Source organism: Triturus cristatus, chromosome 4_2, assembly GCF_964204655.1.
Source record: "Triturus cristatus chromosome 4_2, aTriCri1.1, whole genome shotgun sequence".
Lineage (NCBI taxonomy): Eukaryota > Metazoa > Chordata > Amphibia > Caudata > Salamandridae > Triturus > Triturus cristatus.
Window position 1 is genome coordinate 489,329,430 of NC_140586.1, and position 23,436 is coordinate 489,352,865.

Genomic DNA, 23,436 nt, shown 5'->3' on the forward strand with positions numbered 1-23,436 from the left:
CTGTGCTGTTCTTCCTCCCTTCCCCTCCTTGACATGTGTTACCTGGTCTGTGTGTTATCACTATTGCACATGGTCATCTAGGCTGCCAGTTAATCAAGGTGCACACTGCTTTCAGCATCATGTGTGGGGGTGGTCTGCCTGTGCCCTGTCCTGTTCAGTCATTTGGAGGTGCATAATTGTTGGCACTGATGCTGAGTCTCAACATAGGAGTGTGAGGTTTCAAATGAACAGACTTGCAGCATGCCTTACCAATGTTGTGGCCTCAGACATGATGTGCATGAGTGGGATATATACATAGTGCCGGGACGGTTGCTCCTGGTCCAGTCAGCTCATTCCAGGACCATGGAGCAGTGTGCCCACTACAGTCCCCTGACACAGCCTGCCCTCCTACTCATGTTTGTCATCCAACACTGTGCACATTCACTGTGGGTTCAGCATGGCTCTGCCTCTGTGGCATTGTTCCCTGGCCTAGGTAGTATTTTTCACATGTGTGATACATTTGTCCACTGGACAGGGATACACCAGTTTGCTTGTGCATACTCACACTGGGCAGTGCCTGTGTGGCTATTCACAACAATCTGTTGATGTTTGTTTGTGACCAATATGTTTTGGCAGCCCTACAAGGTGATGTCGTGTTAATGAAGCTAGTTTTCAAGCACAGTTATTGTAACCCTGAATAAGAGGTGTCACTTCTTGATCGGTATCAGTCACATTGACTCAGGTATGGGTGGGTGTGTGCGGGAGGGGCGTACATGTTCAACCCTGATGTTTCATTGCCAGTTCTGACTTGTGTGTGATGATTCGCAGTACAGAAAGTAATCGTGCAGTGCCCCCGTGATGTTGGCCAGTGCTTAATGTTCGTGCTTCGTAGCCTGTGTCAGTTTTTGACAATCATGTATCCTGCTTGTACATTTTTGGCACCTGTGTGTGGTTCAGATGCTACACAGTTGTGACTTTGTGTGCTGACATCTGTGGGTACATTCTGGCTTGCCATGAGGGGGAACCCACAGTACAGCTAGGCTTTTTTGCTAAACAATTGCAGGCCCATAAGCTTATCCATTGTCCTGGGTGTGGACATGTGTGCCACTCCAGATGACAGTCAGTAGGTCATATGTGTAGCCAACTGTGTGATCAGGTGACGGATAGCCATGTGACAAATGACATTATTCAAGTTGTTACTCAGAGAAAATGTCCATTGGCACTCACTACACCTGTCAACATGTCTCAATGTTTCATATGCTTGACCTTGTTGTTTTGTTGTGAAGGACAATGATGTGCCTGCTTGACAGATGTCTCCCAAGGAAGTGCACAAGACACCACCTTTACACTTTCCAGGGTCACGCTGGCACATTTTAAAGTAAGGCACAGTTTGAACAAAACTTGTTTGGAGTTCATACATATACATGTTCCCACAGTGTGGTAGCATTTAGGTTAGTCCTTGGTTGTTGCTGATACCAACTTACAAGTGTCAAGTCATCAAGACCACTGTGGTGCCATGTATATCTACTTACTGATAAGCCATTTCTGCCTAACAGTGGCTGATTTGAATGAGTCTGGCAGCTCAGACACTGACTGTGTACATGTAGTTTGGTGTGCACCTCCTTGTGTGACTTCTGCTATACAGACACATGTGTGTTGTGTTCACAGAATGCCACATTCACACATTCTAGACATGTCCATTGTGTAAAGGGTTGTGATTCTCCAAGAGTCACAATGTATTTCTTTGGGGTGTTAAAAGTACTCACAGGTCTCTGAGTGTGGGGACACCTTCTGCATTGGCATGTGGTATTTGGCCTTGGGTGCGACAATACTGTTTGGTTCACAGTGAACAAGAGGTGGCATGCCTTCATAGTCTTGCTGTGCTCAACTGATCCCAGACACTAGCGTCTCATGATCTTGTGATTTCAAGTTATTAGCTGTTGTGTCCTAATTTTCATTGTTTCCAAGTGGCATGGTGGGTCAACCAACTGGGGAGTGTAGGTCTTACATATGTGGGGAGTATTCTAGATGTTACTCATGATACCTTTCCTGAGATGCACTGTTGCCTATTTTGTTTGGACTCATGTGTCAGATGTATACAGGTGACTGATTTTTTCCTGTCTCTTCACATTGCCCACAGCATCATCGGAGGACACCGAGGGAGACACCGGCACGGACGTGGATGAGGGATCGAGCACTGGTGCCACCACTACTGAAGAGTCGGCGGAGTCAAGTGGCACCGAGGGTGAGGGGAGTGAGGCAGAGGACCTGCCCAGTACCAACACTGACTATGAGGCTGACGGGTCCGAGGCTGAACTCCCTGAGGGGGCGGAGGCTGCTCCAACAGCTGGCAGCAGCACTCCATCCGTACCCACCCCCTCCATTCCCATCACCGCCCTCCCACTTGCTCAGGTCCCTTCTGTCCGTGCTAGGCCACACCGTGTCTCCTTCGTGCCAGGTACCACACCCACTGCCCCTGTCCCCCCTGCTGCCATCACTGCCGAGTCTGTGGACATTCAGCAGCAGTTGCAAGTTGGGCAGACATCGATCCTGACTGTCCTCCATGGCCACACCAGACTGCTGACCCAGATGGTGTCGTACATGGAGGGCATGTCATCAGCGATGTCTGACCAACGGATGTTGCTGAGGTCCCTGGACTCGTCACTGACGGCAGTAGTGAGTCACCTGCAGCGCTGCCTCCCCCCCTACCCCTGCCCCATCCACAAGTCCCACACCCATGCCTGTCCCAAGCACACCAAGACATCCACACACACGCACCCCACCAGACACAAGCAGCACACCACCACGTAAGGGCAAGCGCACACCTCCTGACACGCACACTCAGGGGGAAGCAGGCACATCCACTGGGTCTGGGGCACATAGGCAGGTATGCAACCACAGTCCTTGTCCACATGACTCACTCCCCAGTCCCTCCGATGTCACTCCCTTTGGCTCCCCTGCCCCAGATTCGGAGAGGGAGGCCTACTTTGCTGGGCTGGGCCTCAGCCCCACTAGTTCACCTGGTCGGAAACGGTCAAGGCACTCCACGGGTAGGGGAGTTAAGTCCCCCAGCCTGTCCACCACCTCCCCCAGTAGCGCTGCAACCCATCCCTCCGACCACCCCCTCCTTGGGGCCTGTTGTTTCTCCGGGTGCAGGGGAGACGCTTGAAGAACTGGCAGAAGTGTGAAGCGCCGAGCTCACCTCGACCTTTGGCGCTGCCCCACCCCCTGTGGTGGAGTCGTCCGTCCCTGCACCCACCACACCTACCCTTCCCCCTCCTGTCCCTGCGGTGCCTGGTCCTTCCCCACATGATGCCCCCCCCCCCAGTCGATGACACAGAGTCTTCTGATGTGCAGGCAAGCTAAGGGAGACGCATGGCCATGTGTCCCCCCCCAAGGACTGATGATATGGACTGGCGATTGGCCTTTGTGAATAGTCTCATTTACACATTATTATTTTCATGCTGAATAAAGCATTTTCTATTTTCGTTAGAAAAGTCTTGCATTTCAGGTATTGATGTTGATGCTGATGCTACAGGAGTTGGGGTTGTGGGCATGTGTTATGTTTCAGGGAAATGTTGTAGTCTGCTGCTCATGGGGTGGAACTTGGTATCTGCGTACCATCACAAGGTCTCTGCAAAGATTCTTTGTCGTGTATGCTCTTTGTGTTTGGAGACATTGTCCCAAGGAGTGTTCCTTCCTCTGTGGCACCTGACATCTTCCCTGCAGAGAGTTGCACAATTGTTGTGTTGACCTGTGTCTACATTTCCTTTGTTGGTGATGGATCCCTTCAACTCTGGCCATGCCTGCTCAGCAATGTCTCCGGCTGCATCGTCTCTGCCATCCTTGGTACTCACTGTACTTGTGTATAGAGTATTTTGCCATGCCTTCATGGAGAAATTGTCCCTTTTCCGCACAATGCATGTGTGTAATCCCAGCCTAGCACACATATGGTACTTGTTCTGCTGGGTATTTGAACACCTGACTCACAATTGTGGGCATTGTATCTGTGGGAACTCCACCCTATTCCTTCCATGACAGACAACATCTTGGTGGCTGGCCCATCACCTGAACATTCCTATCATTCCTGGGATGTGCGTGACAGTGTGTGTTCTCTTTGGCTCTCTTAGTTTAGTAGGCAGTGACATGACTATACAGTCTTGTGGCATGATCTCAGTGTGTGTATTGTGCTGCATCTGCCAGGGGTGGGTATGCATGTGTTATTTGTCCTCACACCCACATGTGGTGTGTCATGCAGTGGGGGAAAGACATCCATCCTCCTGGGAGTGGGACACTGCTGTCAGTGATGTGTTGTTATGGCACTATCATCATTGTCCAAAGTTAGGGATGTGTACATACACCCATGGAGTTGTGGTCATCTGATAATGATGTACACCCCCCATGTCTCTGTCCACTGCTGGGAGTCCTCTGCACCCACTCATATATGTCTGTCCCCTGCTGGGAGTCCTCTGCACCCACCCCCATGGCTCTGTCCACTGCTGGGAGTCCTCTGCACCCACCCCCATATCTCTGTCCACTGCTGGGAGTGATGAGCACCCACCCCTCACATGTCCCTGTCCACTGCTGGGAGTCCTCTGCACCCACCCCCATGTCTCTGTCCACTGCTGGGAGTCCTCTGCACCCACCCCCATGTCTCTGTCCACTGCTGGAGTTGATATGCACCCACCCCCATGTCTCTGTCCACTGCTGGGAGTCCTCTGCACCCACCCCCATGTCTCTGTCCACTGCTGGTATTCCTCTGCACCCACCCCCATGTCTGTGTCCACTGCTGGTATTCCTCTGCACCCACCCCCATGTCTCTGTCCACTGCTGGGAGTCCTCTGCACCCACCCCCATCTCTGTGTACACTGCTGGGAGTGATGGGCACCCACCCCTCACATGTCCCTATCCACTGCTGGTATTCCTCTGCACCCACCCCCATGTCTCTGTCCACTGCTGGGAGTCCTCTGCACCCACCCCCATGTCTGTGTCCAATGCTGGTATTCCTCTGCACCCACCCCCATGTCTCTGTCCACTGCTGGGAGTCCTCTGCACCCACTCATATATGTCTGTCCAATGCTGGGAGTCCTCTGCGCCCACCCTCATGTCTCTGTCCACTGCTGGGAGTCCTCTGTACCCACCCCCATGTCTCTGTCCACTGCTGGAGTTGATATGCACCCACCCCCATGTCTCTGTCCACTGCTGGGAGTCCTCTGCACCTACCCCCATGTCTCTGTCCACTGCTGGAGTTGATATGCACCCACCCCCATGTCTCTGTCCACTGCTGGGAGTCCTCTGCACCCACCCCCATGTCTGTGTCCACTGCTGGTATTCCTCTGCACCCACCCCATGTCTCTGTCCACTGCTGGTGTTGATATGCACCCACCCCCATGTCTCTGTCCACTGCTGGTATTCCTCTGCAACTTGCGCCCTTGCTGGGGTACACTGCTGTCATGGGCATACACCACCCCCAATATACAGCTGATGTGCTGCACCAAGCCGTACACCTACATCCATGGCGTGTGTACGCCTTGTATCCATCATGTAATGGGGCTGTAGGGGTATGGGTGGTATGGCCCGTACCCATGCTCTGGGGGCGTGGGTACGGGCCTTACCACCATTGTGGCGGTGCCGTAAGGGTACGCGTGGTACGGCCCGTACCCATGCTCTGGGGGCGTGGGTACGGGCCGTACCACCATAGTGGCGGTGACGTAGGGGTACGCGTGGTACGGCCCGTACCCACGCTCTGGGGGGTGTCGGTACGGGCCGTACCACCATTGTGGTGGTGACGTAGGGGTACGCGTGGTACGGCCTGTACCCACACTCTGGGGGGCGTGGGTACGGGCCGTACCACTTTTGTGGCAGTGACGTAAGGGTACTTGTGGTACGGCCCATACCCACGCTTTGGGGGGTGTGGGTACGGGCCGTACCACCATTGTGGCGGTGATGTAGGGGTACACGTGGTATAGCCCATACCCACGCCCCCCAGAGCATGGGTATGGGCCGTACCACCATTGTGGCGGTGACGTAGGGGTACGCGTGGTACGGCCCGTACCCACGCTCTGGAGGCGTGGGTACGGGCCGTACCACCATTGTGGCGGTGAGGTAGGGGTATGTGTGGTACGGCCCGTACCCACGCTCTGGGGGGCGTGGGTACAGGCCGTACCACCATTGTGGCGGTGACATAGGGGTACGCGTGGTGCGGCCCGTACCCATGCTCTGGGGGCGTGGGTACGGGCCGTACCACCATTGTAGTGGTGACGGGTACAAGTCGACGTCCACTTCCGTTGTGGAGGTAGGTAGGGGTTGGTGGACACGCCCCCCCCAGTGACCAGAGCCTGGAGGTCATTTCTGTGCAGGACATATGTATATTTGTACTTGGGTGGGGGTAATGTTTCCTGCCCCAGTCCCCCCACCCCCCTTTGCCCCTGTGTGTTGTTCTGACCTTCTGCGGCGTCTGCAGCGGTTTCTGAACACGAGGTCGTAGGCTATGAGGGCCGGGATGACGCGTAGGTTGGGGTCCGTCGCGTACCGGTGCTCCTTCTTCGCGTCGTTCTTAATTTCCTCGCAGTTTTTGGCTCCCGTAAAAAATGCTACGTGCGGAGTGACGTAGGCACAAATCGTACTTGCTGGTTCGTAAAACGCTGCCTGACTCCGTCCGGACGTCGCGTACGCGCTGTCAAGATTCAGATTTGTATGTCTTTTTTTGCCGGTCGGTGTTTTTTACGATTCGTACGGAAATGGTATTTCTGTACGAATCGTACTTGCGGGTTTGTAAGGTGGTTTTCCTGGGTACGAGTCGGACAGAGAAAACGCTCCGTACGACGGTTCGTACCCGGGTTTTACAGGATCGGAATCGGCAACTTAATGTCAAGATGTCTAACATATGGAAATTGTCAGAGATAGGCACCATTGTGTCAAGGCCATTAATGTGATGTTGACAGCCACAATCATATGAAGAAGGCCCACTACATACATCATTATGCAAGGGCCAAGATTATGCCACGGGTCACCATTATTATGCAGTTTTTTCTACATTACATATAAAAAGGGCACTGTTTTGCCATGGCCACCCTTATGTCGAAAAAAGCCACAATTGTGTAATGAATCCTGATAGGATGTCAAGGTGTGGCACCACCAAGCCAGTTAAACATGTAGAGGATAGTCATTATTATGTCACTGAGTGACACTGTTATGCCTCGGCCAAAATTACACAATGAATAAACCGAAATATTTCAAGAATGCACACAATGGGGTCGATTTCGATCCTGTATTTTTTTTTTTCGTACGTCTCATATCCGTAATTTTTTCCGTACGAATCGTACAAGTCCCGTCCGACCCGTGAAGTACGATTCGTACGGGAAAAATACATACGGATCAGCGCGATCCGTACGAATCGGATCAGGAAAAGTTGTACGAGACGGACCCGGACACTTTTCCGTACGAATCGTAAAAATACAGTCCGACCGTACAAGTACGATCCGGACCGGCTTTCCGATTTATGAATCGTACGGAAAACGGCCCGTACACGGGGAATGACTTTACCCGCTACGAAGCGAACTTTGTACGGCTCGTATGTCGGGAAAAGTTGTTCCCGGGGTACGACTCGTACAGGGGCACGAGTCGTACATATGAGTCGTACAGGGGTACGAGTCGTACATACTAGTCTACAGGGGTACGAGTCGTACAGGCCCCCCATGCATATGTACACACCTTAAAACAACATGTATGTACGCACCGTACATACGCAATGCATGGGGGTGTATGCCTGTACGACTCGTACCCCTGTATGACTCGTATGTACGACTCGTACCCCTGTACGACTCGTATCCCTGTTTGTATGTACGACTCGTACCCTGTATGACTTGTACCCCTGTACGACTCGTATGTACGACTCGTACCCCTGTACGACTCGTACCCCTGTTCGCATGTACGACTCGTACCCCTGTACGACTCATACCCCTGTACAACTCGTATGTACGGCTCTTCCCCCGGTACGACTCGTACCCCTGGGAACGTGTCGGAGTACGACTGGTACTGCGGAGAACGTCGCATATGACCTTTTACGGCTGTTTTTGGCTCCCGTAAGAAAAGAGCCGTAGGGAGTGCTGTAGGGACGAATCGTACTTGCTGGGCCGAAAACCGCTGCTTAAATATGTCCAGACGTTGCATACAGGCTGTTCCGGATCCGAATCGTTGTTTTTTTTTACCCATACGGTCTTTTGTACGATTCGTACGGAAAGAGGCTTTCTGTACGAATCGTACTTCCTAGGTTTTAAGGAAAGTTTACCGGGTACGAGTCGTACGGAGAAAACGCTCCGTACAAGGATTCGTACAGCCTTTTTCCTGGATTGGAATCGGCCCCAGAGAGTGGCATAATTGTGTCAGAGCCTTCACTACAGTCCAGAATTGCTACCATCATATCAAGAATGTCCACAAGATGTGAAATATAGATCTCATTAATGCAGGGTGTATTCTACACGAAGTCATACATTTGTACATGATATATAAAATGTATAAAATGACAATGTGAGTGTAAAACATTCAAGGATTACCATTAAGTCACTGGAACAACCAGAAATACACACAAATATTACAGGCCCATACCTGTTTGCATCGTATCACTTAAACGAATACATGCTTGCATACATTAACATGCACACATATGCACCCATACAAACATGAACAGACATGTGCAGCCAAGCACACAAACACATTCACACAGACACACATAAGTATTCAGCCTTTCGCCCCCAAATCGCTTTTCCAACACTGGTAGAACTGCAGGTTGGCCTTCACTTTAACTCTTTATTCAAGCTTAATCTTATTATTTGTGGAACTAGAAAGAAGGGTGGGGCAGCAAGAATGGGAGAAGCTGCTATGGTTTACAGCTTGTGCTCTACTACCTCAGGTCCCTGACTCTCCTGTTCATCTCTGAGAATGACAAGCCATTTTAGCTAATGGGCAGAGAAATCTGGGGTATTTGTTTGCCTGAGAGAGGAATGGGTACACCCTGCCCTTTATGCAGGTAAGGCTATTTCCACTTATACGTTGCTTGTGAAAATAGGGTGATAGCTCAGCTGACACTCCATCTACTGCACATGTGCAGTGCAGTCTGGATCTAAGTAGAGGATCTGAGATCATGCCCTCTATTTGCCTTATTGTTGCATGTGAGTGGGTGCTACACAATTGATGGGGTTCCGCTTATCAAGCCCTAGTGTGGCAGCCACCACTGCCTTTCAAATAATATATGCCACAAAGAACATTCTAAGAATTATTTGGCCAGATGTACATAGGTAAGTATTTGTGATTCGCTATCTGGTAATCGTAAACACCCATGTACAAATGTGTGTTTAACACATTTTATGATTCCCACTGAGTCGCAAATAACCTACCTCATTAATATTCACGAGGTGGGTCTTGTTTTGCGACCCATTGGGAATTCCAAAAATCACAGGGATAGTGGCCTGTTGGGGTCAGCAGACCACCATGTCTGTGTTTGCTTTTAATTGACTAACCACGGGAACCACACCGCAAATTTTCATTCACCGGACTAAGGAATTTTCTCCCTGACGAAGGGCAGGTTTTCTGCCTGAAATGCATTGGGGTTCTCATCGAGATGTTTCTCAGCATCAAGATTAATTGATAAATGGATTGGATATTCGACATGACTACCTCATGGAGTTAATGAGTATAAGTCATCACAGAATCAATTAAATGAATCTTTGTATTGAACCATTGGAACTTTTTGTTTACTACATGAACTTATGAATTCCAGATCAATGGCAATGCGTTCAGAGGGACACCTCCCGTGAAGGGAAGTGCAACTTGAATCATTTTTCCACGCCTTGGTTTAGAGGACGACCCCTCTATGCACGCCTCATAAAATAGTACCATTGAATATCATTGATTAAACACAGTATCTTGGTGTGCGTGATTCACCAACTTTGTGCTTTTAAATAAAGCAATTTATTTTAAATAAAAATCTTTCTTTATTTTTTTAAAGAGGATGCAGTGGTCTATGGAACCACTGCCTGCTCTCAAAAAATGTTTTTACAAACATTCCCAGAGGACCACTGCCTACTCTTAAAAAAAGATTTTTTTTAACATTCACAAGGGGAAGGTGTCCCTTGGGGACCCATCCCGTTTGGGCATGGCTTACCACCTCCTTTGAGTAGTGTTAAAATATGAATGCTTTGGGACCAGAATTCAGTCACAAAACATTAATAATTACACTTCCAATTTGGTATTTGGAAGGACGTCCTAAATACGAATGTCCAAATACTGAAATGGTATTCATTCTCAAACCCAAATTTCAAATTCAAAACTTTATACAGAATTGGAATTTCTGGTTTGTACATTCAAAAATACATTATTGTGGTAGCAAACAGCCCAATTCTGCAAATATGGTTTGTACATCTTGCCCCAAACTGTGGCTTTGTGCTTCACATGGCAAACAACCCATCTGTGAATATGAATATGATCATAGGTTTACAGCCCACTACTGCAGCCGATACCTGCCTTTAAAAGCCCTTGCCAGGTGTACTGGCCTGAGCTGAACGCTATTAGCACTTTCCCCTGTATGAGGACAAAACGCACTAATTAAAAAAAAAAGCGAAGAACTTTGCTAATTTTATTTCAGATGGACAGAAGGAGAGACTCATTTTGTTTTTGTTGCAGTATGTAAGGTGGTGAATCAATAGCTTTGGTGGCTTTCTGGTCCTCTTGCAGTTCTTGCATTACTATAGTACTGAAACTATGGTCCACGGGATGAGGAAAGGGAAAATCTTTGCTCTGGGAAAACCCATCTATCTCCCTCATTCTCCTGCAAAGTTCCATATATCCTGATAAGAGGCAAAAGAGAGCAAGGGTCAGAGGCTTTGGATAAGGGCATTATAATGTTGATGGCAGTGGTCCTATACCAGCATTTATAACCACATGGGGTTGTCAATGTTCCAAAGTTCTAATACAATGTAATGTTTTAACATACCACATTCAATACAACCACACAAAAAACGAATTCTGAAATAGGTTTGCTGTATTTTTCCTTCATTAATAACAATTGGAGTTGTCTGTCTCCTTGCCACAGGAACATGCTTCACATTTTGACAACTTTGACAGCTAGGGAAAACATTGTGAGCAGTTTCTTAATTGGTGTCTTCCTTTAGGGCTCATGGTTTATCTTGTTTATATTGATTGTATTTCAAATGGCACGACAAGAAGAATTGGCCTATCAGATATTATTCTAACATTTGTGAGTGTTACAGTGATGTGCAGTTGTTGAGAGTGCATAGACTACATATTCATAAAACAGAAACAGGTGTTATATGTGAACTTGAAGAGGCTTAGTGTATGACTTCTAGCATTTCCTTTCTACATCAAACCTTGTATAGATTACATTGAGGGGCTAATTTATGAGAGCCCTGCAGCACTTTTGTAGCACGTAAATGGTACATGCATGACGCAGGGCTCTCATAAGGATTTATGAAGCAACACTGTGTGGCTTTGAGTGGCCTCACAAATCATGAGTAAGGCGACGCAGAGAAAATCGGTTCATTGCCTTACTCTGCGCCCGGGGGCATTCTATGGGCATTGCAGTGGGTTTTTACATGCAACACCCATGGAATTTGACGCAGCCCCAGATTTACAAAGCAATGTGAGCCTGGAATGCATCAGATTCATACGCCTCTCGAGGTGAGGTGTAACGAGAGGACATATGTTAATTTCTCCTTGTTTCTTTCTCTTTCCATGCGTGTTCTATTCTGCAGCACACATAGAAAGAAGGAAATGCCTCGTAGGATTATTTTTGTGCAGGAAGGTGCCTCTTCCTGCACTAAAAAAATCCTGCCTGCAATGGAGGCACCCTTGTACCATGGTGCAGGGATGCCTGCATTGGCGCTAGGCGGCCAAAACATCACCATCACAGGCAGAAAGGACGAGAATGCCTCCTACTGCTTAAATATGGTGCACTGCCCTATGCCGAATTGTCATAAATGAGGCCCTTATGTACAGTGCTTTCAGTGAAAACATAAATAACATGGTCTTCTGAAGTCCTTACCTCATGTGTCTTTACGTTGATGTATCCTTTGTGGCGAGTGGGATGCCGTGTTTGTTCATAGAATGGGAACCGCTTTGTGCTGGGCCACCCCAAATGGTTCAGAAGCCCAAGGATATTGCCTTCAAATTCTTCACTTTTGAGGTGAAAGACAACAAGTAAGACCAAAGCTGAGATCAAAGTCAAAGCAGCACAGGGCCGTCGCTATAAAAAAAATATAAAAATATAGTTGACTCCACTGCTCATTTTGTTTTATTTAAAGCATTTTACAGATGCTTGAGCACATTCAATGCATGTATGCTGCATTTACCTTTGCGTTATTTAATAAGCAGAATATTAGTCATTGTTGATGCAGATATTAACAGTGATTGACTGATTAGCAAAGACGCATAGATTCCATGTCAGCAGCTAATCCCATTAAAGGTGCAATCTTTCGTTTTCAACCACATAAGATTGCAAGATGCCCACCAAGCGAGTTTTTCTAGCGATTTGGGGCTGATATAATCAGCATAGTATTCCAAATATTAAACAACTGGGAAAAGCATCACCTTGCCCTCGCCTCCCGCTTAAATGTTGGCAAAACCAGGAGATGTTTCTTCAGTGACCATGTAGTTTTGGTTGGCAACCATGAGGCAAACCACCTTATTAAGCGAGCCGGTGCTTGATTAGATACGGAATAAAGGAGTTTCAACCACTTTTTGCAAGTCAATTAGGAGCATGGCAGTCCCCTGTGACATGCAATATCTTTTGAATGCACAGTAAAGGGTATCCTGGTCTTTACAATGCATAGTTACATAATACAAAGTCACACCATTCTCATTCACACAGTCTGCTGGTTCTAGCAGTAGGAATTGTGATTTCACAACGCAACTATAATAACTACCAACAGTAGCTCTGGTATTTTCTTATTAGACGGGAACAGGGATGTCACAACCAGGTTGTAATATGGTTTATTTGCATATTGTATTTTACGATAAATTCAGGGCAAATTAGCTTGTTGTGAATTGCACTGCAGTTATTAGTGATGATTAGTTCAAGCTGTTTATTATATGAGAGATACATGCATGCATCCTGATGTCATATATCAGCCTTCAACCTGTGTTGTGTGCCCTCCAAACTTTGCATAAGCTTCACAGGTAACCTCTAGCAAGGACTCTTACAGTAATCATTGCATGAGTTTATCACTGGTCTGCCCATAACAATGTGGTGCTTGAAAGCTTCTGCATCAAAACTAGCTACCCCCTGCATTGTCATGGACATGGTGGCAGGCACCTCTCCGTGCCTGTCACCTTGCGGTGCATTCCCAGCATTGTGGCGGGCGGTGCTGTGGGCACCACCCACCACAATGCTGGAAATGGAGGATGCCACCGCCACGGTGGCAGTGGCATCCTAATTGCAGGTGCAGGACCGCCGCACCACTGGCGGGCGGACTAAAGTCCACCCACCATCCTAATGGCCCCTAAGTATTACCTTTTTTAAGGATAGTTTCAACAGAAAACAAAGATGAGGCTGGAAATCGTTTATGAAATAGCATTATTAGAAATTATCATGTAAGGTGTCAAACCAGATGCACAAATGCCACATTTAACACAAATCATATGGTATCAAAAGTCTTCACAAACATTCTTAATGACCATTAATATTAAATAACAAAATATAATTCTCCTGCACTAAGATATTAATAGAAGCGACTGTTTTCCCAATTATGAAGACCAACCCAGTGAACTGTCCTTTCAGCTTAACTAAAATTGTTTTATATTCAAATGCATTATTTGTGTAGTGTGACTGTGTTTTAATATGGAACATTTACAATGTAAATTCTAGGGACCAGAAGCTATTATTAAAAATGGTTGGTGACGGCCTTTTGCAACAAAAAGTTGGTTTTCCAAACACATATTTATTCAGCAAATAAATGCATACTTCATCTTAAGGATGAGATGCAACCTGTGCAAACCAGTCAACAGTGAAACGTTTATTTGAAACAAATTCTTGGCACTTCAAGAGTCACATTCATATGATGAAAGTGTAATTTGCTGGCAAGCTGACATCTGTTTGTAATGATTATACCATTGATTTCAGTTTCTGTCAACGGTCAACAAAACACTGTCAACTATCCTGGCAACACAGCATCAGTGCACAGTTTAGTCTTCTTATATACTGTCACACGTCATGCAACTGAACATTAAAGCAGACTAATGTTAAGGATAGTATTTGATTTGCTAAAGCTTATTTGGTATCAGACCGGAGTGATTCTTCCCTAGGACTACAGGAAATATCTAGCTGCCTGGGACTGATATGTGCAAAATCCTAATTTGCAAAGAAGCAAGAGATATGTGTAGTGATTTTAGAACAATAGCTATAAAATGCAAACATGATTTTCATATGTTAAAAGCTGGGTTTTATGAGTTCCGCCCAAATGAGAACTAAGGTGAAAATCTTAGAGAGGCATTTAAGATTGGGCATATGCTGCAGAGTTGTGGAGTATCCTGCCAAGTGAAGAAAGTCAGAAACAATATTTTCTCCCAAAGTTACCCTCTGTGCAATTAGCATGTCTGCTGACATATGCAGATAATACTGTTATTTCTGCCTATCTTGGCCTATTTTAGCTTAAACTACATAATTCCTCTGCATGGCTCTCTAAGTAATGCAGCAGAAACACTGACTGAGGGTCTGAGAGTATCTTTTACTACCCAGTCTTAGAGCTGGGAGGGGCCGTTTCTCCTATTTGCATTAGATGCCAATGTGTCTTAACTGCAATTCCTGTACCTGGTTTGATTTGTCTGATCCAGGGTAAACAGGTGTATACTAAATTATTTTAAAATGAAAAAATGTAATATTGCTTAGAAAAAAGTTCTTGCAAACGTACTATTGTTCAGATACCTTTGAGGACATATGACTTAAATATGTATTGCAGATAAGGATTCACGTGATCGTGATACATGTGGTCCCTCACTGTGAGAAGGTTACTGTTCAGGTCACAGCATCTGTAAAGTATTATTAAACTTTGATCATTACTTTGGTGGCTTTAGTTTTGTCTCGCTGCTTGCTGCTTTTAACGCTAGATCAATTTAATTTTTGACATAGTGAGTAGTAGCATTTCCTGGGATACACCGATATATGGTAAAGCTGGACTGTGTTAGGGCTTCTTGGAGTTGAGTTGGGATTAGTCACATTATATTTTAAGAATAAGGGGGCATATCAACAAGCGGCAGCGATAATTATCACTGGCCACCCTTAGCGTGAGGAATTTTATCGTCGACTATCGTAGATAATTATCGCCATGCTAGCGCTGTATTACCAACGCATAGAGCAATGGCGATAATTATTCCTGTGATAGCGATGTTTTCCATGGAACATCGCTGGTTTTCCACCGATGTTCCATGGAAAACGGCGATATCCTTGTTGATAGGGCTGGGTGGTCTCAGCCCTATAATCCACCACCCATTGACTAACATTGTTTAGTCAAAGGAAAAGCAGGCATAAGGAAGGTAGCGATAACCAAGGTTAGCGCTACTTTCCTTATCGCTATGCTTGTTACGTGCCCATTGATAATTGGAGAAATGTCGGTTAGCGACATTTCTCCAGTTATTTTGGGACGGAACACCCACTTTGCATCTCATTAGAGATGCAAAGGTGGGCCTTACGGGAAAGGGCGCTAAGGCAAGGATTCACGCTATAGCGTGACCTTGCTGATAAAGCGATAAAATTATCGCTGCTTTTCATCCGAATACGGACGCAAAAGCGGCGATAATTTTTTATCGCCTCCTTGTTGATATGCCCAATAATATTTATTTAATAAGCTGGTGGCCTATTAGGTTGGATGATGCAAATTTCTTATTATATGGTTTAGCACAAGATATTAGGATCAGTTTTTCAATGGGTATTTTCCTAATCTCTAAAACCAATGGCTAAATTGCTAACTTTTGCATTGAAAGAAATATTTTTTATTGTAATTTAACCAAAAGTGATATGAAGGCATTTTTTAAACAAGCTGGAAAACTTTGGAATTTTGAAGAGGATCTACGAGTCCCATCTACTAAGCTCACAAACCATTATATGGTAATTGCTTACCAACTAATTTGCAAAAACTGCTCCATTTTGTGATGAGACAAAGGTACAACTGCATTGCACAATATACATACACCACCTCTTATCTCATTAACATTGTTACAGCACGAGGCATCTTACAACCCTTGCAAATGCCTACAAATGCAGGGATGAAGGCCTGCAAGAGACGGCAGACCTCCATCCCTCCATTTCTGCCACTTACAAATGATTTAATGTTTTTTTTTAAAGTAGCCCATTTCACACAGAGTAAATGTGCTGATACAAAAATATATTCACTCGGAAGGAATGATTGCAAAGGAAACACTAAGGGGCAGATTCCGATCCGGGTCGGAAAGATCTCTGACTGAGCCGGATCCGGAGTGTTTTCCGACCGAGCCAGAGTCCTGCAGTCCGACCGAGCGAGTACGATGTGGCCGTATGCTGCCGGACTCGGTTCGGTCGGACTCCCATAGAAGTCAATGGGAGTCGGTCGTACGACGCTTACATGGGCTCCCATTGACTGAATGGGTACGTCTCGCACAAGGGCGCCCCCTACAGTGGGTATGCCTCGGTGCCATCCGCACCATGCATGCCTGTGTTGTGTCAAAGTCGTAGGTCTGCGGGTGACAGGGGGTGCGACGCGGACCCCCAAAAGCAACTTCCCGGACGTTTTGCGAGCCGGACACTCCGGCTCCCACCGGCTGTCCGACGCGTGCATCGTACTGGCTCGGTCGTAAATTGCATCCATTGCACGCCACGGTTAGCTTACAGCTGAGACGTACAGAGCGGTTCGGACCCGGGAACGACTCGGTCGGTGAATTTCACGTAGCTCGCATCGTACTTGCTCGCTCGTACAGCTGTACGAGTCGGGCGGAAAACACGCGTACAGCTCGTAGTTTTTCCGGCCGTATCGCGCTCGGTGCCGTTCCGACCCGGATCGGAATCGGCTCCTAAGTGACCCCCTGGATCACGGTCTGCAATCTCCAAGGGTAATCAACCCAATTCAATTCAATATGTTTATTAAGCATTTGGCTCTCTAATGAGGTCCACTTAAAACATGCATTGTTAATCATAGCAAAACCCAACAGCCTTTAAAACAATACTTCATTAAAGATTCATCATAAAAAGACATAAAAGTTTCCAAAATCACCTCTAGGATATTATTTAAACATCAAATATATTAACATTAAAAAGCAATTTCATCTAATGGCATGTTGTAGAGCAAAATGCTTCATGTATCAACCATAATAACAGATTAAATAAAATGCATCTTACAGCTGCAATAGGGTAGCAGCAATCAAACAATTATCTCCTATTCTAGACCAATAAAAAAATCTGGGCCTGTTATGTATGGATACAATTTATTTAAGGTGCATCAAGAGCAGCAGTAATGTTTCCCTTTAAAACTTTTTTGATGAGAAAAGGAACCTACTTAGTGCAAACAACAGAGAATTAGCAACAGCCATAATCGGGGTCTAATAAAACCATTTAAAATATATTCATAAACTCGCTAAAAAAATTAAAACGTTTAATACATACTATTTCATTTCTTGGACAGAGCAAAAATTCTCTAGTTTTTAATGCCATTCTGGATAAACATTGGACGTAGCCACCTAAAGCGAAATGTAATCAGAGCAGGACAAACAAACAAAACATGATCGAGATTCTGAGTTGCTTGATTACAAAAGTTAAAATTTTTTCTACCTTGCCTATTGGGTGGCCAATTTCCAATTAAGTCATTTAAGTACAGGAGGTCACCCGGTAGAGAATAATCCATCTACCAATACAGTGACTTAAGTTCCACGATAGATATTTCTGAGAAACTCTCAGGGAGGCATATTTGACTATTGTTTCCAGTCTGGCTCTCATTCTGCAAATCCTAATATCTCTCTGATAGATAATTAAGCCACTAGAAATCTTTAAAAAAGATTTGAATTCTATAGGCGATAGAGATAACACAAAATCCTCCTGCACATTAAAATGTTGCAGTGCCACAATGAAATCGTTACAAAAGGAGTATTTATACATTTGTCCAACAAAAATGTCCTGTTGGATAAAACTCCTCAAAGAAAGAGGTTCACTATTCTTTAGTTGATATCCCCAACAGATTACCCTAGCTAGTCCTTGTGAAAAGGAGCTTTCCAAGCCAAATTCTAGCCTAATAGCGGCTATTGAAGCCAGTGTATTAAAATTGCATATTTTATGAAAAATGTGGCCTTCGACTTTATCCGAAAAGCTTCATTCACTTACTGGTATATATTCAATTGCATATAACAAGGTAGGGGGAATTATGATTTTAAAAACTAAAAGTAAATTTGAGAAATGTCTTCGACCCATCGTACTGTAGAATAGGCGTAGGCCATTTGCATGCGACGTTGCTTTAGAAGAGCTATGATCAATATGGGCATTAATCCTCGTACTACTTGAAATAACTTCCCCCAGATAAAGGTAGGAATCTACGATCTCTAGTTTTTCAGAACCAATTCTCCAATTGAAATTGCACTGTTTTCTGTTTTTTCCATGTTTTAAAACCAAGACCTTGCTTTTAGAAACATTTATTTTCAAAAATTGTAAAGACGTATAATTCTGTAGACGTGACAATTTTTTATTCAAACCTATAGGGGTCAGGTCCATAATTACAATATCATCTGCATACATAAGACAAGAAAAGGAACGGCCCCCTATCTTTGGCGCGTCTCCTCCCGTTAAGGAAAAACAATACGGTAGATCTTTTACATATATAGAGAACAATAGAGGTGCTAATAGGCAACCTTGCTTCAGTCAGTTCTCCGTAGTAATAACTGAAGATAGGCCCTGAGATTGCCCATTAAAACCCGACACCATGTTTGGGAATGTAAAGCAATGACTAAAGATAGCAAAATTGGAGGCATCCCCATTTTATATAACTTTTACCAAAGAAGTGGCCGATCTACTTTATCAAATGCATTGGAAAAGTCTATAAATGCTACCTAGACATTTGTTTTGCGAAAGACCGTGTATTTCTCTTCTATTAATTTCAATATGTAGATGTTATCCAAGGTGGAATTATTTTTCCTAAAGCCTGGTTGCTCAATGGGGATGATTTTCTGCTCTACTACCCAGTCAGTAAGATTCTCGAGAATACTGCTGGCGAAGATTTTCCCTACTGCGTCTAATAAAGCTATTTGCCGGTAGTTACCTTGAAGGTGTCTTTCGCCCTTTTTGTGCAGCAGAATTAGGATCCTACCAGACCATGATGGGGGGTCCACCCGTATCGATAGCAGCATTCAAACAAGGGGGTAAGGATACAGAGTCTTTTTTTATAATGGACATGGGGATTTCGTCTGGGCCCATTGCCCCTGAGGCTCTCATTTTTTTAATCAAGCTACCAATTTCTTCCTTAGTCGGGGGGTAGATTGAAGTTTCTGCAGAGGTCATTCGAGAGAAGTCGGGCGAAAGGGACTTTAAATTTGTGGAAGCTGATTATCATCTATTAAAACAGTTAGAGACTCTTTTAATTTTGAGACAGCCAAAGAAATCCAATAAATTCTGCCGTTTGTTTTGCTAAAAGCTACTGCTTTATCCCTAAGATTCCAAGAGCTCTCCCCAGAACAAGACAAATCTATTTTTAAACTAATCACCATATGGTCACTAAATCGGATTTCCAAAATTTCCATATTTGATAATCTATTAAAGAAATCAGCGGAGGAAATTACATAATCAATAATGGAGCCACCCTTTGGACCCTTATGTGTATTTTTCGCTGGAATATCTTTTCCTAGTCTCCTGTTGACTACTAAAACCTCCAAGTTTCTTAAGCCTTCTAATAAGATTACTCCTCTTTTATCCGTTCGACTATGATTTTGGAACTGAGCCGGTGATATATTTAATGCTTCCTCCTTAGCGGAGTTAGCAAAAAGCCCCAAACTATGGGTGGAGGCTTTAGCGTTCAAGTCTCTGATCAGCAGTAGGTTCTTACTTTCTAAATTTTCGAAAATGGATGATATGAAGGCAAACAAATCTTTCAATAAGTGTGTATTAGAAGCGCCTGGAGGAATATATGCATTCACAATTAAAAGGGACTCGGAGTTCAAATGAACAACCTTAGTCTGTAGCTTAATTGCCTGAAACAAATTAGAAGAATATGGAATTGTTTTGTAAGACCACTTAAGGCTTGATCTAAGCAAAATAGCGATGCCACCTTTCGCATGTCACCTACTCACTGGAGACGCAGGGCGGCTCAGCACATAATAATCTTCCATAGACCAATTCATGACAATCCAGGACTCTTGAATGCATATTATATCGGCGTTCTGTTCATACAAGAACAACCATTTATTTTTACTTGTGCTTAGGCCGGCTGTGTTCCAGGAAACCAATTTAGGGCCCTTGATAGGAGGAGTTGCCAAACCTTAAACCTACTGTACTGTTTGTGTTCAGGGCCCCTGCCACCCAACTCCATTTCTTGTTTTCTTCATCTACAGATAGAACTCTACCGTTCTTTTCCTCTGGTTGGAGGGAAACTCTCCTTCCATCCTTGCAGAGGGAGATCTGCAATACCCTTTCTCTTTCTAAGTGGTAAGGATCAAGAGACGATAGATCTTCTATAGAGCGAAACTGTCTATTAATAGATTCTTTTTCAGGGACTTTCTCCTCATTGGGGACCAGTACATCAATACCACAGCACCGTAATTTAGCTGTGTTTGAAATAATTAAATGTGACGTTACCTTGGACCCAAACGTCACTCTGGCACCCTCAAGATTACCATATTTTAGAACTTGAACCAAAGCCAAATCGCTACTCTGAATCATTTTTAGATCGTAAATTTCAGCAAAGCAACTCAATAAATAAGACCTATTCATGTATAGCTCATAATCAAAAATAAACCTAAAATCCAAAGAAAAAGGGGCAGAAGGTTGAGTACTAACATAATGATTTCCCTTAGACTGTATACTGGCATTATAAATCACCTCACTGCCCATAGTGGATGAGAAAAATACCACATTGGTATTCAAGCTGCTTTTTGTAGGTGCTGCAGTACTTGGCTCTGTAGATGTAGCTTCTTGTGACAACGAGATTGTTGAACTAGAGTTCAGCTGAAGTGGGTTACTGTCCGGTGATGAAATTTCCGCTTGAACTTCTTCCCTTTTCTGGACTTTTACAACAGGGATTGGAGGTAGAGATAAATTCAAATTGGGGTCAGAACGAAGCTGTTTGGCCTTTTTCTTCTTAATCCTCTGGTTATTTCCTCTTTTTGATTTCTTCTTTCTGCTAGCAGGTTTTCCTTTGTTTTTTAAGGCCTTCTCTTGTGGTAACGTATGATCAGATTTTAGTTCCTTCGTGATAGAGATCAATTTTTATAGTCTCTGATTTAAAAAAAAATATTGGGTAGACATTAACTTTGTTTTTTTCTGTAGTTAGGGGAGATACATTAACAGGAGAAGACACAAAAACCTCAGGCTCAAAGAATTGTTGTAAATAAAAAAGCTGGGAGTCATCAAACAAGCCCACATTTTTTTTATCTTTATGTTTTAAATAGTCAAGAGGTATGTCCACCTGTACACCAAAGTCTTGATAGTCCACGCTTTTTTTATCTTTATGTTTTAAGTAGTCAAGAGGTATGTCTACCTGTACATCAAAGTCTTGATAGTTCAATTTTGTGGTAAAACTCGTTTGAGTAGATTTCATTGGGTTCAAATTTGATACCTGTGGAAATAAAGATAAAGAAGGGCTCTCTTTACAAAAATGATGTTTATCAGCTAAAGGACATGGGGGCATATGTATCAAAAACGCTTTTTGGGATTCTCAAATTGCGGTTTTTAGCAAATCACAATGAGAGAATCGCAAAATGCAATGTATGTAGGATTTGCAAAACATTTAGCCAATCCTACATATTCCTTATTTGCAAACGGGAATGGGCTTGATACATATGCCCCATGGATCTTTTCTGAGTAACTGTGTGTGGTCTGGAACTATTGATTTAGTCAATGACAGCAAGGAATCCAAAATATAATCAGAATTATTTACAGGTCTTTCCATAAGAGCTAAGATAGAGGATAACACTCTTTCCAGACAAACCAGGGATTCTGAGATTAATATTTTATCTTCGGACTCCCTAATCGGGGGCTCAGTGTGGTAAATATTTAAATTACCTGTACTATTTTTTATGCGGTAAAGTCTAGGAAGAATAACTCAGTCAAAATAAGAGGCAGAATCCGTGGTATTAGAGGTTCTGAAAAGGGCTTTATTCCTTACAAAGGAATTATGGTTCGAACCAGGCAATCTTATTCCATCACCACGAAGGCTCAGGAAGGGATAGGCAATACATTATTGACAAGTAACAATATATATATGAAAAGCATTGCATTAAGACAGATGCAGGAGGCGTAACAGCTGATAATACAGATAAGGATACACATACGTAATGAAAATAGGCGTAAATACAGGCGTATACTAGAAACGTCATTTAAAATGATGTCACAAGTGAGTGGATCCATAAGAGAATCCTGCAGTGTCAGCAGAAATATTTGGCAGAGATGCGCGCGCAGCCGCATGACGTGTGATTGACGTGCAACTAGAGGGTGAAGGGGAATTGACATTTAGCTCTACATGTGGAGACAGAAGTCTGGGGGGTCAGGTCAACCTAATCCCAAATCGTATCTAATATCTTTGTTTAAGGAACTGTTTTATCCAAAAGGAAAGGTCTCTCGGACGGAATCTATTCTATACTGACTGTTAGTGCATGTACAAGCGTCTATGTGTCTACATGAGATGCGCGGGGGCAGGAATCTTCCATGGTAACAGGGGCTATGAATTACTTGCATAAAGACAGCGAGGCCGGGCCCTTTGCTCGGTAGCTGGAAGGATGTTTACCTAAACTACTAGACAGGAATGCATTGGATGAGGAGCGGAGCAGATAACTTGAAGGCTGAATACAGTTTTTGGCAGGCAACAGGCCGCGTCAGGCACCGTTAGCCGCGCAGAGAGTAAGACAAAGTTCATGGACACGGATGCAGGTCCAGGCTGGAGCATTTCAGAGGCAGAAGCAGGAAAAGGCTTGATGACAGAATTCAGGGCCTACTCGCCTGAACTGTAAAACTAGAAAAGTGAACCATATAAAGTCGGTGGCCAATCATACTTAGGAATGGAATATTTGACCCATTCATGGCGGATCTGAAAGAGGACATGTTGACGTTGGACGCACATGCATTTGCGTCTTCATAGCTGGAACTGGAGGGAACATACATGTACTTGTAGCATGTACATGGAGCCGTTGGGGTCTAAGATAGGGGACATAACTGGTCATAAAATTCATATTTCCTCATTCCCTCCTTGTCCCCTACGGACCCTTATGAAATATCCATCTTCATCAATC

General features: G+C 44.6%; 1 protein-coding gene across 1 annotated transcript in view; it reads right to left on the bottom strand.

Moving 5' to 3' along the window:
* The window catches only part of ST6GALNAC3 (ST6 N-acetylgalactosaminide alpha-2,6-sialyltransferase 3), a 1,703,027-nt gene that overhangs the window by 1,007,301 nt on the left and 672,290 nt on the right, over positions 1-23,436 (bottom strand). Inside the window, exon 2 of the mRNA XM_085602042.1 lies at positions 12,038-12,238. Coding sequence (XP_085458168.1) covers positions 12,038-12,238 — 201 coding nt within the window. The remainder of the gene's footprint in view (positions 1-12,037; positions 12,239-23,436) is intronic.